The sequence below is a fragment of the Phalacrocorax carbo genome, chromosome 8, assembly GCF_963921805.1.
Source record: "Phalacrocorax carbo chromosome 8, bPhaCar2.1, whole genome shotgun sequence".
NCBI lineage: Eukaryota > Metazoa > Chordata > Aves > Suliformes > Phalacrocoracidae > Phalacrocorax > Phalacrocorax carbo.
The window spans coordinates 43,359,436-43,374,157 of record NC_087520.1 but is presented as its reverse complement, the minus strand read 5'-3'; the positions used below and the strand labels follow the sequence as shown (position 1 = coordinate 43,374,157).

Here is a 14,722-nt window from a genome sequence, read left to right as displayed (position 1 = left end):
ATATTTTTCCACTCTGGCCTAAATCAGTGGGATCTGTGGTGGCTTTAGCACTTCTAGGCATTGGAAGCCAAGCCCTGAAGCAGGTAAAATCGAGCTGATTTCCACTTCTTTCTACATCGCTAAGAGCTCTGCACACTTCGCTGCTCAGCTCTCCCGTGCTGCATCAGCCCTCCAGAAAGCCTAGTGCCTCTGGCGCAGGGAAAATCGCACTGCTGAAGTGTGAACGAGCTTTCCAGGGCATTACTTGCACGCAGGGAACTACTTCGCAAGAAATTCCCGGCTGTGCTGCCTGACCCAGCGTGTGTTTTACATTTTCCCTTGCCAGCCACTGGCAGGGCTGCGGGGCATCTCGCTCCCTTCCAGCCCGCTGCTGCCAGCACCATAAGCGGTTGAAAAACCCATTTTAAGGGGGGTTTTATTTTATCGTCCTCCCGCCAGGATCCCCCTCGTCCCAGGGAATTGAGATTTTTGCCTTGTCAGGCTGCCCGTGAAGTTGTGAAGCCAAAATGAAGCCAGAGAGGATGGAATGACCGCGCTGGTAGTGGGGTCACAATTAATCTCCATCTCGTTGGGCTTCAGAGGGGACAAGAGGATGGAGAGGCTTGGTTATACAAAGCCCCTTTAAAATATCCCAAATTTTCCAGAACTTTTGCAAAACAAACAATTATTTTCTGGGGGGGGGGGTGTCTCTGGCTGGTGTGGAGAGGCAGGACCGGTGCTGTGGGGGTTGGTTATGCAAACCCCCCCTCCCTGCCGCAAAGTTTAACTTGTTTCTCAGTAGAAAAAAAAACAAACAACCCTCCTAACCGCATCTGATTGCAAAAGATGGTTTTGGCTCTCCCCAGATCTCACAGGGGGGATCTGATTAGGATCAGTCGGGTGTTTAAAAACAAGGGCTATTACAGCATTATTTATTATAAATGACAGTAAAGGTTGTGTACCTTAGATCATTATTTTTATTATACCATCTGTGCAGCTCCATACATTTCCCATTTCTCTGTATTACCCACATGGGAGTAATTATGGTTTTCTTCCAAGAAATGCGTGTGTAATCTGGTAATCCCAAAAAAAACCCCCTCTGAAGTCAGGCTGCAGATGGTTCTTTACACTCCGCTATGGCCCGCGGCCCCGGCTGGGTACATCCAGGCTGGGCTGGGGCTGCTGGGCACTGCCGGGGCACCGATCCTGGCTGGGGGAAGGGAGGGAGGGATGGATCCAGCACCAGTGGCTGATCTGCAAGGGAGCAGTGACTGGGCTGGGGCTAGGGCTGGACCAGTCTGGGAGTGGGGAGACTGGTCTGGGACTGGGGATGGATTGGTTTGGGACAGGGGATGGACCAATCAGGACTGGGGACACTGGTCTGGGGCTGGAGGTGGACCAGTCTGGGACTGGGGACACTGGTCTGGGACTGGGGATGGACCAGTCTGGGACTCGGGACACTGGTCTGGGACTGGATTGGTTTGAGACTGGAGATGGACCAGTCTGGGAGTGGGGACACTGGTCTGGGACTGGGAATAGACTGATCTTGGATAGAGGACACTGGCCTGGGACTGGGGATGGACCAGTCTGGGAGTGGGGAGAGTGCTCCGGGGTGGGAGATGGACTGATCTGGGACTGAGGAGACTGGTCTGGGAGTGGGGATAGACCAGTCTGGGAGTGGGGACACTGGTGTGGGACTGGGGATGGACCGGCCTTGGGAGGCTGAGCTCAGCCCGGGACTGACCCGCCGTGGGCAGCAGGCGGGTGGGAGTCGGGGCACCCCCGGGGGGGCGGTCCCGCCACCCTCGCCCCGCCCCCGCCCCGCCCCCGCCCCGCCCTCGCCCCTCCCCTCCCCGCGGGCTGATTTCCCGGAACGGCGCGCGCCCTTCAGAGAAAGCGCCGCCGGCCGCGCGCGCCCACCAGGCGCCTCCCCAGTGGGCCTCCGGAGGCAGGGACGGCTCCCCATTGGGCGGAGCGGATACGGGAGAGGCTGCCTATTGGCGGAGCGGCGCGGGGGCGTGGGCGTTCGCGGGCCCGCCCTCGGGGTCGCTATAAAATGGCGGGCGCGGTAGGCGGTGCGGGCAGTGGCGCGGAGCGGTGCGGAGGGCAGGTACCGGCAGCGGCCCCGCATGGCCGCGGGTGCGGGATACTGGGGGCACTGGGGCAAGCCCAGCATGGTACCCACGGCCTCGTGTGGGGGCGCCGGGGTCGTGGGAGGCGCTGCTGCCTGCGTTGCTTTGAGGCAAAGTGTGGGATGGGAAGAGCTTGGAGGTGGCTTGGGGCTGGTGTGGGGAAGGCAGTGGGTTTTGGGGTGATGGTGTGGGGCTGCCAGCCAGGTTTTCTGGCTGCTTTCCCACCCCGCCCCCGGCGTGGGGTCAAGCTTGCTGCGTGGGAAGGGCTCTGTGTCCTGTACATGCTGGCTCATGTCGCTGGTGGTGGTGGCCTGAAGAGCTTGCTCAGCTTTTTGTGGAGGGGAAATGGAAGCTCCAGCCTCTGCTAGTGATGGGAACAAATTTTTTAGAAAGTGGGCTTAGGAGAGAGTCCCACTTCAGCAAGCATTTCTGGGGCTCTTCATCTTGGCATAACTCAGGGTGTTTGGTGCAGGAGCCTGCAGAGAGGCTCCGTGTGTCCCTGTCCTTCAGGGGATGAGCTGTGGCGTGTGCTTTGGGGCAGCTGGGATCCGGAGCTGTGCCCCTGGTGTTGTCTTGGCTGGTGGTGTTAGCTGTCTCCGTCCCTAAAAACAGAGGCTGTGCTGCAGATAGGCAGAGAGGTCTGTCTGTCCTACTGTGGGCCAGTGGAGAAAGGGACAGAAGTTGGTGGCATCGAGCTGGTGGCAAATCAGGGACCACCAGGAGCATCCTTGTCTTTTCTCCCCAAAAGCTTCCCATGGGGCAGCAAATAAAAAAAGAACGAGGGAGAGGCAGCTCTCTAAAATCTGGAGGAGGGCTGTGGGTCCTGGAGGGCTGGTCCTGGAGCTGTTGGTCACTTCTGCCAGGCCACCAGCTCCTGAATTCCCTGTGGGTCCTGCCACGGAGGTGACAGGCGATGCTGGGGGATGGTTGAACCTGGCACTTTGCTTCCAGCCGGGTGGGAGAAGCTTTCTGCTGGCTCCTCCGTGAAGTCACCCAGTGGTTTTGGCTGAAAAGAACCTGTGGTCCCCAGCAAGGGTGGCTTGATGTCACCCCGCTCCTTCCACATGCCGGTCTCTTGTTCGAGAGGGTTGGTTGTACAGCCCCGGTCGCTGGGGTGACTCTGGGTGCTGCCTGGAGCCAGTGCCTGCTCCCCAGATAGGCAGTGCCTGGCGAGAGGGGCTGCCGTCTGCTCCGGGGCAGACCCTCGTGCCAGGAGCAGCCAGGGACAGCGCTTGGCTCCCGTCTCCTGCAGATGCTAAAGGGTGTCTGCCCTGGGGTGGCCTGTCCCAGTGTCACTTGCTCAGGTGACAGCACAACTGGGTGCTTTAATCCCTGCCCATCTGCTTCTTATGGGACTTACCCTGCACCAAAACAGGAGTAAGCAGAGCACCAAGTCAGCCAGTTTCTGTGAGCAGAGCTTTGACTGATAGAGCTGGAGGAAGGATTTGCAGTAATTCAGAGGAAATGCCTTGACTTTTTGCATTATAAAAGAAGCGGCGGGGGGGATGACACTGTACATTTTAATGTACAAATGTTGGCATGTGGGACTTGCAGAGCTGCCGAGAGCTGCTTGTCTCTGCGGGCAGTGCCGCTACTAGCTGTGCTCTGGTGTGCCACACGCATGGCACGATCTCTTGTTACCCCAGTTGTGGTGGGACGGTGCTGGGGGAGCTAACAGGGCCTGGACCTCTTGCTCCATCCAGGATGTGCGACCGCAACGGTGGCCGGCGGCTCCGGCAGTGGCTGATCGAGCAGATCGACAGCGAGCTGTACCCTGGGCTCATCTGGGAGAATGAGGAGAAAACCATGTTCCGCATCCCATGGAAACATGCTGGGAAGCAGGACTACAACCAGGAGGTGGACGCCTCTATTTTCAAGGTAGGGACAGATGGTTAACGCCTTTTCTCCGTGGTACCTGGGTTCAGCAATGCTGTTTTTCCTTGCTGACAGTCCTGCTGGCGGGAGGGGTCCTTGTTGTCTGTGGCTTTTGCATCTCTAATCCCTGCAGGAGGTGCTTCACCCCGCCATTGGTGTCTCCGGCTCTTTTGGGTGTATTTGTTCCGCTTTGCCAAATGCTGGTGCCAAGTTTAGGTTTGTTTTCAGCATGTTTCAATCTTGGTCTGACGTGAGAAGGAGCTTGATGTGTTCCTTTTGACCTGCTCTAACCTTCTTATCAGGCTATTCTTGATAAAAGGCTGGTAAAAAAAGGGAGGGAAGGAGGTTTTGGATTTCACTGAAGGGGGGAATTTCCAGTTTTGGGGAAAAACTGGAAAATTCCATCCTAAACCAAAAAGGTCAGGCTCTTCCCCAGGAATTCCCTTCCCTCTGCCCCCACTTCCAAATATTTGTACTGATGAGAGAGTTTGCTTTTGGGGCAGTGACAGCTGGTTGGTGGCTGCTTCGGGAGCACTGAGTTTTGAGGATGGCAGTGAATTCAGCCATCTGAAAATGTATAAATATAGAATAAATATATATTCTAAAAATTATACATATTTTGGAATCTCCTTTCAGTGGTAAAATGTATTCTCCCACCAAAAGCACAAATGATGCTCTGATTTAAAGAAACCAGCTTTCAGTTATTAGTCAGGAGCTGGAGAATGAGGCTGGCTTTGATTTTTTTTTTGAGGTGTTACTGAGTAATTAGGAGCACTACTGCTTCAGCAGTGATTCCTCACGACCCCAGCAGCTCCTGACCTGCCAGTGCAGGGATGAAGTCACATGTTATGATCTTGATCTCTGCTTTAAAAACCTGGGTGCTGCAGCCCTTCCTGCACCCGGCTGCATCGCTGGGGCAGGTGGTGTTGCTCTGCACCCAGATACCCGTCCCCACCTGCAGCAACTGTGCACGTGTCCGCAGTCTAGGAGTGAAACGGCACATATGCATGGGATGGTTGAGAGGGTGCAAGGGGCGGAGAGAGGCAGGGAGAGCGAAATGCAAAATGCTCTCTGCAGCCCCAGCTCCTTTGCCGTGGGGGCTGAGGGGATTTGCAGAGCTCACATGGAGGATTTTTTTGCTGTTGCTTTGTTTTAGGCCTGGGCTGTCTTTAAAGGCAAGTTCAAGGAAGGCGACAAAGCGGAGCCGGCCACGTGGAAGACACGACTGCGCTGCGCCTTGAACAAGAGCCCTGACTTTGAGGAGGTGACAGACAGGTCCCAGCTGGACATCTCTGAGCCCTACAAGGTCTACAGGATCGTGCCAGAGGAGGAACAGAAGTGTGAGTGCCCCGATAAGTGACTGACCCCCAGGTGCAGGTCGGTCCTGCAAGTAACCACAGGCTTGTGCCACTGACCTACATCTGAGCAGAGCTTCCTGGCCAGATACTGCTCTTATGCCATGATGCTTTGCTTGTTCTGCTTTGCAGATGATGTCCCCTGTGTCACTGTAGTGGCAGGGAAGGGAGGAGGAAGGACAGACTTTTTTTTCCTACCCCCCAAAATAGCTGCTCAGGAAATAGGGGATAACTGCAGCATTGCATGAGCTTCCATCCCATTAAGGATGTTGTAGGGGCCAATCCAAAATCCATTCCCCTTTGGTGGGGTACTTGAGCCCCAACCTTTTAGCTCCCTGCCCAGGGCGGGCATTGGGAAGACACAAATCCCTTCTCTCTTGCCAGCAGTGATTAGAGTAGCAGTAATTTCACAGAGAGCAGTTGCTGCTGCGATGTCCGGTGTGGCGCAGGTTGTGCTAAGTATATCTCTATTTGTGGTTAGGTGTGTGTGCAGTTTTTCCTTTTTTTAAAAAAATATAAAACTTGCAGTGGGGGGGACGTAAATCTCTCTGTCAGGAAATCTGCCTTTAGCATCTTGGTCTCCTCCAGCCACGTTCACACGGGGGACACGCCGCTGCTATGCAAATGGCACTGCAGGTTCCCACCAGCAGCATGACTGCGCTCGGGGTGGCTGGCAGAAAAAGGAGAAGCAGCAGCAGCCCTGGTCTCTGGGGTCCTTAGAAAAAAAAAAAAACCAAACCCATCTTCTGTTCTAGCAGTCTCTGCTACTGGCTGGATTTTTGATTTGCCTTGTGGCTGGTCACCGTGCACAGGGAAGATGGGTTGTGAACTGGTTTTTTAGGTCTGAAAAGCAGCTCTGAGTGGAGCTGGAGGGGGCTGTGAGCCCCTGCCCTCAGGTGCTGTGACATGGCTCTGCTGTGGTTCTCGGTTTCATAACTTTCACAGGGTGAAGGGTTTCTAAAACTCAGCGGTGACGTGAGCTACGGCAGGGGGGTGGGTGTGCTCACATCATCCCGGCCTCTTCTTCCAGGCAAAGCGGGCATTGCCAACGGGAGCAGCCTGAATGATGTCACGGAGATGGACTGCAGCTCCTCTGCAATCGATGACCTCATTAAAGAGGTAAGCCCTCACCACGACTGCAGGTCGCCTTGGCTGGAGGCGGATGGATGGCAGGCAGTTGCCTGACAGTGTTGCCTTCCTAAAATTTAATCTTCAAAGCTTTGGGAGTCAGCCTGGCGAGTGATGCCGGGTGTTGCAGCTCGTTCATGTGAGCCAGTGCTGGGACACAATTGCTGATGAATAGCTTGTGCTTGCGATTTGCATCCGGGCAAGTGAGCGAGACCTTTGGGGGATGGAGGCTGTTTCTCAGTTTTGTTCCTCTTCTCAGCTGTGTCCCCTTGGGCTGCTTCTGCTCAGTAGCTCTTGAGGGTGTTATTTGAGTGTATGGCCTGGGGAATGCCAAACTTGCTCCTTCTAATCAAAAAAGTTCATTGGCATCCCAAATGGTGTTACTGTTTGGGCCCTCTCTGAGCACTGCAAGTCTCTCTGTGCAGGGCAGGGGCTGCCCAAGGCATCAAACCTGCTCTGATCTCAGTGTCTGGTCTCACACAGCCCTCCCATGTAGACGAATACCTGGGGATCATCAAGAGAAGCCCCTCACCCCCCCAGGAGACCTGCAGAAACCCCCTGATACCTGACTGGTGGGTGCAGCAACCCAGCCCTGGTAAGTAGTGACAGTGTGTGCAATATTTAATGGGACTGAGCTGTTTGTCCAGGGCAGAAAAAACTTCCTGTACAGCAGTGGGTAATGGACAACAGTTGTATTATCTTCCTTATTAAGAATGCTTAATTTTGAACACTGGCTGGTTGCAAGCACCCAATTGCACAAGATTAAATCCACCTGGGAGTACTTGCTGGCATCTCCTCTGTGTGTGCTGGGAAGCCTGATGTGCCTGGGAGAGAAAACCAGGGGGCTGGTGGAGGGGAGAGGCTGGGGATTGGGGTCTGGGAGCTGGGCATGCAGGCACAACTTGGCTTTCTCTGCCCACAGTGTTGCCCCTGATGAATGGATACTCCGGCTATGAGCAGCATCATTCAGGTAAGGCAGCTTCCCTGCTTGGAGAGGCTTTTGATGACCACAACCGGGGCTTGGGCTTGTGCATGTGGTGGCAGAAGGTGTCTCTGACTTGCCTCCCTGCCTTGGGGGAGGGTTTGCTCTGGGTTTGGGAGGTCCCGTGTCCTCCCTGAGTATCCCCAGGGTTTGCATGCTGAGCAGGGATGCATCCTGCCTCTTGTCCTGTGGCTGTGACCCTGGCTTGGGAAGCTGCCCCAGGATGCTGGGATCAGTTGTGCCTTTAGTGTGGGGAGATCTGCCTGCAGGAGGAAGGGGGGTCAGTATTGGGGGCTCTTGCTTGCTGATCAGTGCTGCTATCAGGCTGAGTGCTGGAGGACGTGCCCTCTAGCAAGTAGGTCTCCTCCATCAAGTGAGACTTGCTCCCAGGAAACTTTGCTGCTCTCATGGAGTTTTGGCATTGCAGTGAAGAGCAGGCAGGGTTTGTCATCTTCTGATGGGTGGTATATGTGCCCTGCCAGGTTACTCCCAGATGGTGATCAGCTTCTACTACGGGGGGAGGCTGGTGGGCCACTTCACCACCTCGTGCACTGAGGGCTGCCGGATCTCGGTCAGCCAGCCCTCCAGCCACGGCGAGAAGCTGTATGCCCCAGATGCCCTGGAGCACGTGCAGTTCCCCTCGGCCGATGCCATCCAGAATGACCGCCAGAAGCAGATCACCAGAAAGCTCTTTGGGCACCTGGAGAGGGGCGTCCTGCTGCACAGCAACAAGCAGGGCATCTTCATCAAGAGGTTATGCCAAGGCAGGGTTTTCTGGAGCGGGAACACCATGGTCTACAAGGACAGGGCCAACAAACTGGACCGCGATGAGGTGGTGAAGATATTTGACACCAACTTGTTCTTCAGAGGTTTGTAGGAGCATTTCCCTCTTTCTTTGCCCGCTTGGTGGGTTGAAAGGGTGGAGCCCTTGGTCTTGGAGCACTTTGGAGTCATCACTGATGGGTTACTCAAGTGCTCTGGATGAATAGCTGATGCTACCGGATCTAGGAAGGAGTAACCTGGTCTCTTGTGTCACTAGCAAATGCCTCCCAGTTAGAGGCTTTGTGCAGCAAAGCTGGCTTCTCTTGTCCCGCAGCTTTCTTCCATGGTGGCGTGCTTGGTTCTGAAGCCGTGTAGCAAACGCTGGCAGCTTGTGGCAGGCAGCTTCCAACTGTTCCCCTCTCCTTGCAGAGCTGCAGCAGTTTTACAACAGCCAGGGCCGCTTCCCGGAGAGCAGAGTCATGCTGTGCTTTGGAGAGGAGTTCCCAGACGCTGTGCCCCTGCGGTGTAAGCTCATCCTTGTCGAGGTATGGAGGGCTGCCCTTTAGAGCTCTACTACTCAATTTTTTCCCCTTGTCTGGACCACATCACCCTTTTTCCCCCATACAAGCAGGGCTCTAGCTTCAACCCCTTGAGCCACAGACCATTGGGGTGCCTGAACTTGTTGGGTGGCAGGCGTGGCATGAGTATTGGCTTATCCACAGCCTCCTGAGAGGTGCTTGAGCTGTTGCTTTTCAGAGGTTCCTTGATCTGGGTAGATCATGTTTGCAAACAAAGCTCCCAAATAGCAAAAGCTTTTTCTAAACTGCTAGGAAATCTGTTTTCCTCCTGTTCCCACCTCTTGGTACTGGGAGCTCTGCCTTCTCTTGTGGGAAATGGGGGAGTCAATCCCTGGAATGGTTAAGGGACAGCCTCAAGCCAAGCAGCCAACAGATGTGGTGAACAACCACAGCAGCAGGGAAACGCTTGGGAGGGTGAAGGAGGGGATGGGATGAGAGGGGTAGTTCCCATGGCTCTGGCTGGAAACTTCTCCCTAGAAAAGCTGAAGCAATTCTGGAATCTCAAAGCCTTGGGGCAACGTGTAGTGTTTCTGGAGCCTGCACCCTGTGTGGGACCCCCTTGGGTGAGCAAGGCTGTGGCAGCAGGGCTGTGGCATGGAGGGTACAGGGGAGGGTGTTGCATCCACCCTTGAAGAGACCCACCAAGTCTGTGAGGTCCTGGAGAGGACTTTACAAGTTGAGACTGGTCCTATGTCTCCCTGCACAACTTTCTGACCTGGTCACCTGCTTGCCTTGGGTGTCTGGACATGGGGATCACTCTGCATGTGCTGGGATGTACCCCAGCTTGTCCTTACCTCCCTAAAGGTCTGCTGGGAGAGGAGCTCCTGTGACTGCTCCTTTTCTCCTAGAGGTCCTTTGCCAAGGTGGCTTGCGGAGCTGGACCTGTTGGCCTGGCTGGACGCGGCCACCTGGGGCTGTTGGGCATAACTGCTCTGCTGTGTGTCTCCCACCCCATACCCTGCTGCCTGGGCTGGTGGGGGTGGATGGCAGCAGTGGGAGATGCCCAAAGGGGTTCCTCTTCATTCAGTGTCTTCATGGCTTTCCTTCTTGCGTAGGTGGAGCAGCTGTGTGTCAGGCAGGTGGTGGAGGAGGCTGGGAAGACCTGCAGCAGCAGCCCCATGCTCCCTGTAGCTGATGAGACGCAGCATGACCAGGTGTACAGGATCTTCCAGGACATCTGTGCAACGCACCAGCGGCCGCTCTTCAGAGAAAACCAACAGATTGCTGTCTGAGCCTCCCTCTCCGCAGACATAGTGTGGTGGTTTGGGTTGATTTAGACCCAGTTTGGTCCCATTAGTGCCTAAATTCCCATTTTGGACAGTTGGGTTTTGTTCTTTGCTGTTTCCAGTCCAGAGTCTGTGTAAATACAGCAGTAAAAAGTGCCATGAGAAAGTAGGTCAGATGCTCAGTGTCTGTCCCATAGAACCTTTACTGATTAAAAATGACTTTTGTACCAGGCAGGGTAGTGCCGGTACTGTTGTCTTTAGCTAATGGCAGGGGGAGGAGGGAGCATTTGAGCTGTGCGGGAAGGTCAGGGCTGAGAGTGCTTTGTGTTGCCTTTGTTAGCAGCCAGTCAAGCAGAACTGAAAATCAACAGCTATAACAACCTGCCCAGCAGTCTGCAACTTGGACCTTGCTGAGAATAGTGACTTGGTAGGAGGTTGCTCTTGGAAAAGCCTTAAAATGCATAAATGTAGGAAATTACTTGCAGAAATCAGGTTCTCCCCCAAAAAGTCCGGCTGATGCAGGATAGGGTATTCCTTCCAAGGAGAACCTTTTCAAATTCCTCTTTATTTTTGCTATAATGTTTATATGTTTATCTACCAAAGGGTTTTGAAACTTGGAAACAGATGTGGAGATTATATATGTAAATGTTGAATATATGAACTTAGGAATCTTAATTTTTCCTAAATAGAGACAGAGTTTATATAAATATCTTTAATTTTAAAGATAGCAGCATAGTGTGAATAGGTTGGCTTCACCCTCCCAAATGCATGTGTTGGTCTTTCCCAAGCGTGACCAGGCAGTGGCATCCATGTGTAAATCCTCATTAACATGCTTTGTGTGTGCACCCAGGAGCTGCTTGGCCGTGGGGCTTGTGCCTTGCAGCTGACACAAACCAGGACTGCACGTGTGTGCGTGCTACTAAGCTGCCTATTTATTTTATGCCTGAAGTTTATGGGTTTTTTTGTAATTTTTTTTTATTTTCCAGCAAATAAAGTGCTATATTTTGTATTCCTCTTGCAATGTCGTTTTTTTGATGCGATGAGTGGGGTATCATATCTCTGGTGGGGAGAGCCTGGTACCTCTGGTTTGCTTCTGCCCTGGTCTTCCCTGCAGCGAGGTGTGTGTTAAGCCTCTGCTGTTGCCTCTTTCCTTGCTCTGTAACTGCCTGGCTTCTTCTCTGGAGCAGGAGAGGGATGAGCCAAAATGCTGTAATGCAATGGAGGGAGGAAGAGGGTATCACTCTGAGGGCCTTCATATCAGGGAGCATGGAGATAGGTCCCTGCCCATCTGTCACGGCACTGACCATGGTGCCCTTAGCTCTCTGACCTGGGCTGTGATGCTCCAAGATCATGGGATGGGGGTGCAGTTATTTATGGTCCTGCTCAAAGGCATCTTCCTGTCCCTTCCCCATTATTGCCTGGTGGAGCCTTTTCCTGCTGTCTTCTCTGTCCACCTTTTTCCTGGGGCCTGGTCTAGTGAAGGTGGTTGGGGACAACCAAGGGGAAAAACAGGAGCATCTGCCTTGGTTAAAGGCAATGCTGTAGCAGGGGAGGCTGAGCATCTGCCCCCTCACCTGCCTTTGCTTTAGCTCTCTGGGGCAGCACCTCCAGGGCTTCTGGAAGGGTGTGAAGACTGATCTACCACCTTGCCCCCTGTGAAGGACAACTACCACCACCTCCTTCCCTGTAGCAGGCTGCCATGTGTTCTGGGTCATCCCTGCCAAAGGGTGCAGGCAGGGAAGCACTGGTCCTCATGGGGTGACCCTGGTACCCAAGTTACAGGGGGATGCAGGTACTTTTGGAGGGGATGCTTTGAGATCCAGGCACCTGGAGGCTGAGTCTCCTGACATGATGTGTGGAAAACTGCCTTCCCTGCTTGAGTATCAAAGCAGATCGGTCCTTTTTTTGCTGCTCTGCCTTTTTCTGTTAACAATAGAGACCTTCACAAGCATAAGTATGTGGTCGGGGCACAGTTAAGATGTGAGGGCCCTGACACAGGGTGAGTTGGCTACAGCTCAGCTCTGCCAGGAAGCTGTTCTGTGTGCAGGATTGCTAGGAATTTTGGGGTGGACAACTCAGCCTTCCCAATGAAACCTCCCTAAAATAACTAAGTGTTCAGCTCTTGTGGGACTTGAAGCTGACCCCCCCTGCATCCTTCCAGGGTAAGAAGTTACAGCCTTTGTCCCAAAGCAGTGGGTGCAGAGCAGACAACACACAACTAATAGCACCCAAAAAGTGCTCTGAGATGGGAAACCCAGCTGAAACTTTGTGGTTATACGCTAGGATTAAGGGAGGCCCTGCATCCCAAGCTATTTATGCGATGAGCACCCCACTCTATGGCTGAGTTGTTCTCCATGCCTGAACCGTGTTGGTGGGACACCTGTGCCATTGTGCATGTCCCTTGCAGGTGTTACAGCATATGGCTTTGGTGCCTGTGAGCAGAAATGGCTGCAGACCAAGAGTTTTGAGGCTGCACCAGGATCCGAAGAACAATGAAGTCCCCAACTCCTGTAAGCTCTTACGGGATGCTTGGTCACGCAGGCGGGGATTGCACCTCGTAGGTGCACCATCAGCATTCATCCCCAGCCTTTCCCTGCTCCTCCTGAGGGCCATTGCAGTGCTCCCCACAGGGTTTGATACTGTCTTTTGTGCTCTTTCAGAGCATGAGGAAGACTCACATCCCTGTGGGTGAGGTGCCTGGCGGGGGGTAGGTGGGAGCGAGGCAGCCGCTGCGGTCTGCACTGGAACATGTGCCCACTTGAGAAACACATGATGGGCTGCAGGCTGGGGCACCATAAACACCACTTGCGGTTTCCCCAGATGTCCTGGTGCAAGTCCTTCCTCAGAAACCACCATCTTGTGCTCGCCTGGAGCCATCTGCTACATATTCAGGGCTCTTTCAATTTCCACCCCAAGACCGCGGAAGAGTGGTGGGGAGCAGAGGTACCTTTTATTGGACCCGGCTGCACTGTTTATTTTTAGTGTTACCATCATGCCTCAGGGCCCAGAGCTCGGTTTGGGACGGTGCTGCGCCTCACTCCATAAAACCAGCAGTACAGCTCCTGGCCTGGCTGGCTTCTAAGCCATATCCAAGAAGGGACAACTGGTGGGTGTGGAGGGGCCGGGAAGGAAACCGTGGGACAGGGTCTTATGGCAGAGGTGGGATGCAAGAAGGATAATGCAGCAGGGTGCATGACTGCTGGCAAGGGTCCCCTTTTTGCTCAAGGCTCAGGTAGGACTCGCAGTTGGGTTTGTGCCTAATGTGTGGCCCAAGGTGGACTTCTCCAGCTCTGTCCCACCCCCAAAATTCAACACGAGAGAAGCCTCCAAGGCTGATGCTCGCTCAACAGACCAAAGACCAGATGCTCTGACAGACAGGTTTTGAGGTAACCGTGCCAGATTGCACTAAGGGATGCTCTGGCCCAGACTCACGGCAGCCTTTATAAAAGCCAGGAGGAAAATTTCTGCACATCTCATACTTTTCCTGCAAACCTCTTGGCCAGGCAGCCAAGGTGCTGCCGTCCCCACCGCCCTGGCTGGGAGGCTGGTGCTGTTCAGGAGGGCCCTGACCCAGAGGCAGCACCTGCATCCCGGCCGCCCATCCCTGCACCTCGCCTGGCCCCTGGCAGCTCCACTGAGCTGCTTGGTGCAGCTGTGCCAAATCTTAGTGGTTTTGGGCAACCAGGGACTCAAATACTTTCGTTGGTTTCTGTTCACTTGGGTTCTTCTCTATGGCCTCACTGAAGTGAAACCTCGGTGCCTGGTGTTGGCTCTTCTTTGTCAATGGCTCATCTGTTGGCGAGTCCCAACAGTGGCCCATGGCTTCAGCTGAGGGTCCCGTCCCCAAATCCTGGGGATGCAGTACCCACTGCATATAGCATCCGTGGCACAGGCTGCAGCCACTCCAGCGAATGATCCTCACTGGTGTGGCAGGATTGTGGGTAGCATGAATGAGAAGCTCAAAGGCTGTCCTCCCCAGAATGCTTGCTGCTTGTCCAAATGTGGTTTCCTACACCTGGAGAAGTGGTTGACTTGGAGCAGTAATGCCATCAAACTCCTACCCGATGTGGAAATATTTCTTTGCTTCCCAGGAACGCCAACCCAGGTACCGGCTCCTGCTGCTCCTCCAGAGAGGGCTGCAATCTCTGTGGGCACGGGAAGATACTTTCTGGGAGGTGCCCATGCTAAACTCCTGCCTTCAGGAGCAGAAGGGCAGAGTGAAAATTTCACATGGGAAGGAGAGAGTAGCTTGAGTTCAATGGAGGAAGACTGACCTTTCCTTGCAGGAGATACGTGGTTCTCCTCAAGCGTGTTTGGGAAGCAGCAGTGTGCTCACCCAATCATACTGGCCAGGGCAGGCAATGAGGGGGAATTTTCTATAGACCCCTTCTCTAAGGTTTTCCAACTTAAAAACATCTACTCCATGGTGTAGAGTGGAGCACTTTGATTTCTGGGTGCTGCAAAGGACCTGATAAACACTGCAGCCCCTTCCCGATGTTTTGCTCTCTGACTTGGGGTGTTACTTGGGTTGAAAGCCAACCTTACTCTTGAGATTTTTCATGGCTGGAAGGCAGCTGTGCTACTGGGAAGCATTTTCCTTGGGAGAAAATGAACCTGGTTATACCCTGCAGCGTTATCAGTCTTGTTCCTCAGTGTGCTTTGGGGGTTTCCCATTACGTGTCCTTCAACAAGTGCAAAAAGGACC

General features: G+C 53.9%; 1 protein-coding gene across 1 annotated transcript; it reads left to right on the top strand.

The window, feature by feature from the left end:
* The first annotated feature begins 2,065 nt into the window (after nt 1-2,065).
* On the top strand, nt 2,066-11,026 carry IRF8 (interferon regulatory factor 8). Its single transcript, XM_064459699.1, has 9 exons — nt 2,066-2,089; nt 3,815-3,989; nt 5,143-5,326; nt 6,372-6,460; nt 6,953-7,064; nt 7,392-7,439; nt 7,934-8,320; nt 8,643-8,758; nt 9,847-11,026. The coding sequence occupies exons 2-9, from the start codon at nt 3,816-3,818 to the stop codon at nt 10,021-10,023; spliced, it is 1,287 nt and encodes a 428-aa protein (XP_064315769.1). The 5' UTR covers nt 2,066-2,089; nt 3,815; the 3' UTR covers nt 10,024-11,026.
* Nucleotides 11,027-14,722: the final 3,696 nt, after the last annotated feature.

Excerpts from the sequence above, each read along its gene's own strand:
- IRF8 (XM_064459699.1), top strand. The coding sequence starts at position 3,816 with ATGTGCGACCGCAACGGTGGCCGGCGGCTCCGGCAGTGGCTGATCGAG. Across the intron at positions 7,065-7,391 it reads GGTGCAGCAACCCAGCCCTG|TGTTGCCCCTGATGAATGGA; the intron begins GTAAGTAGTGAC and ends CTCTGCCCACAG. Across the intron at positions 8,759-9,846 it reads GTAAGCTCATCCTTGTCGAG|GTGGAGCAGCTGTGTGTCAG; the intron begins GTATGGAGGGCT and ends CTTCTTGCGTAG.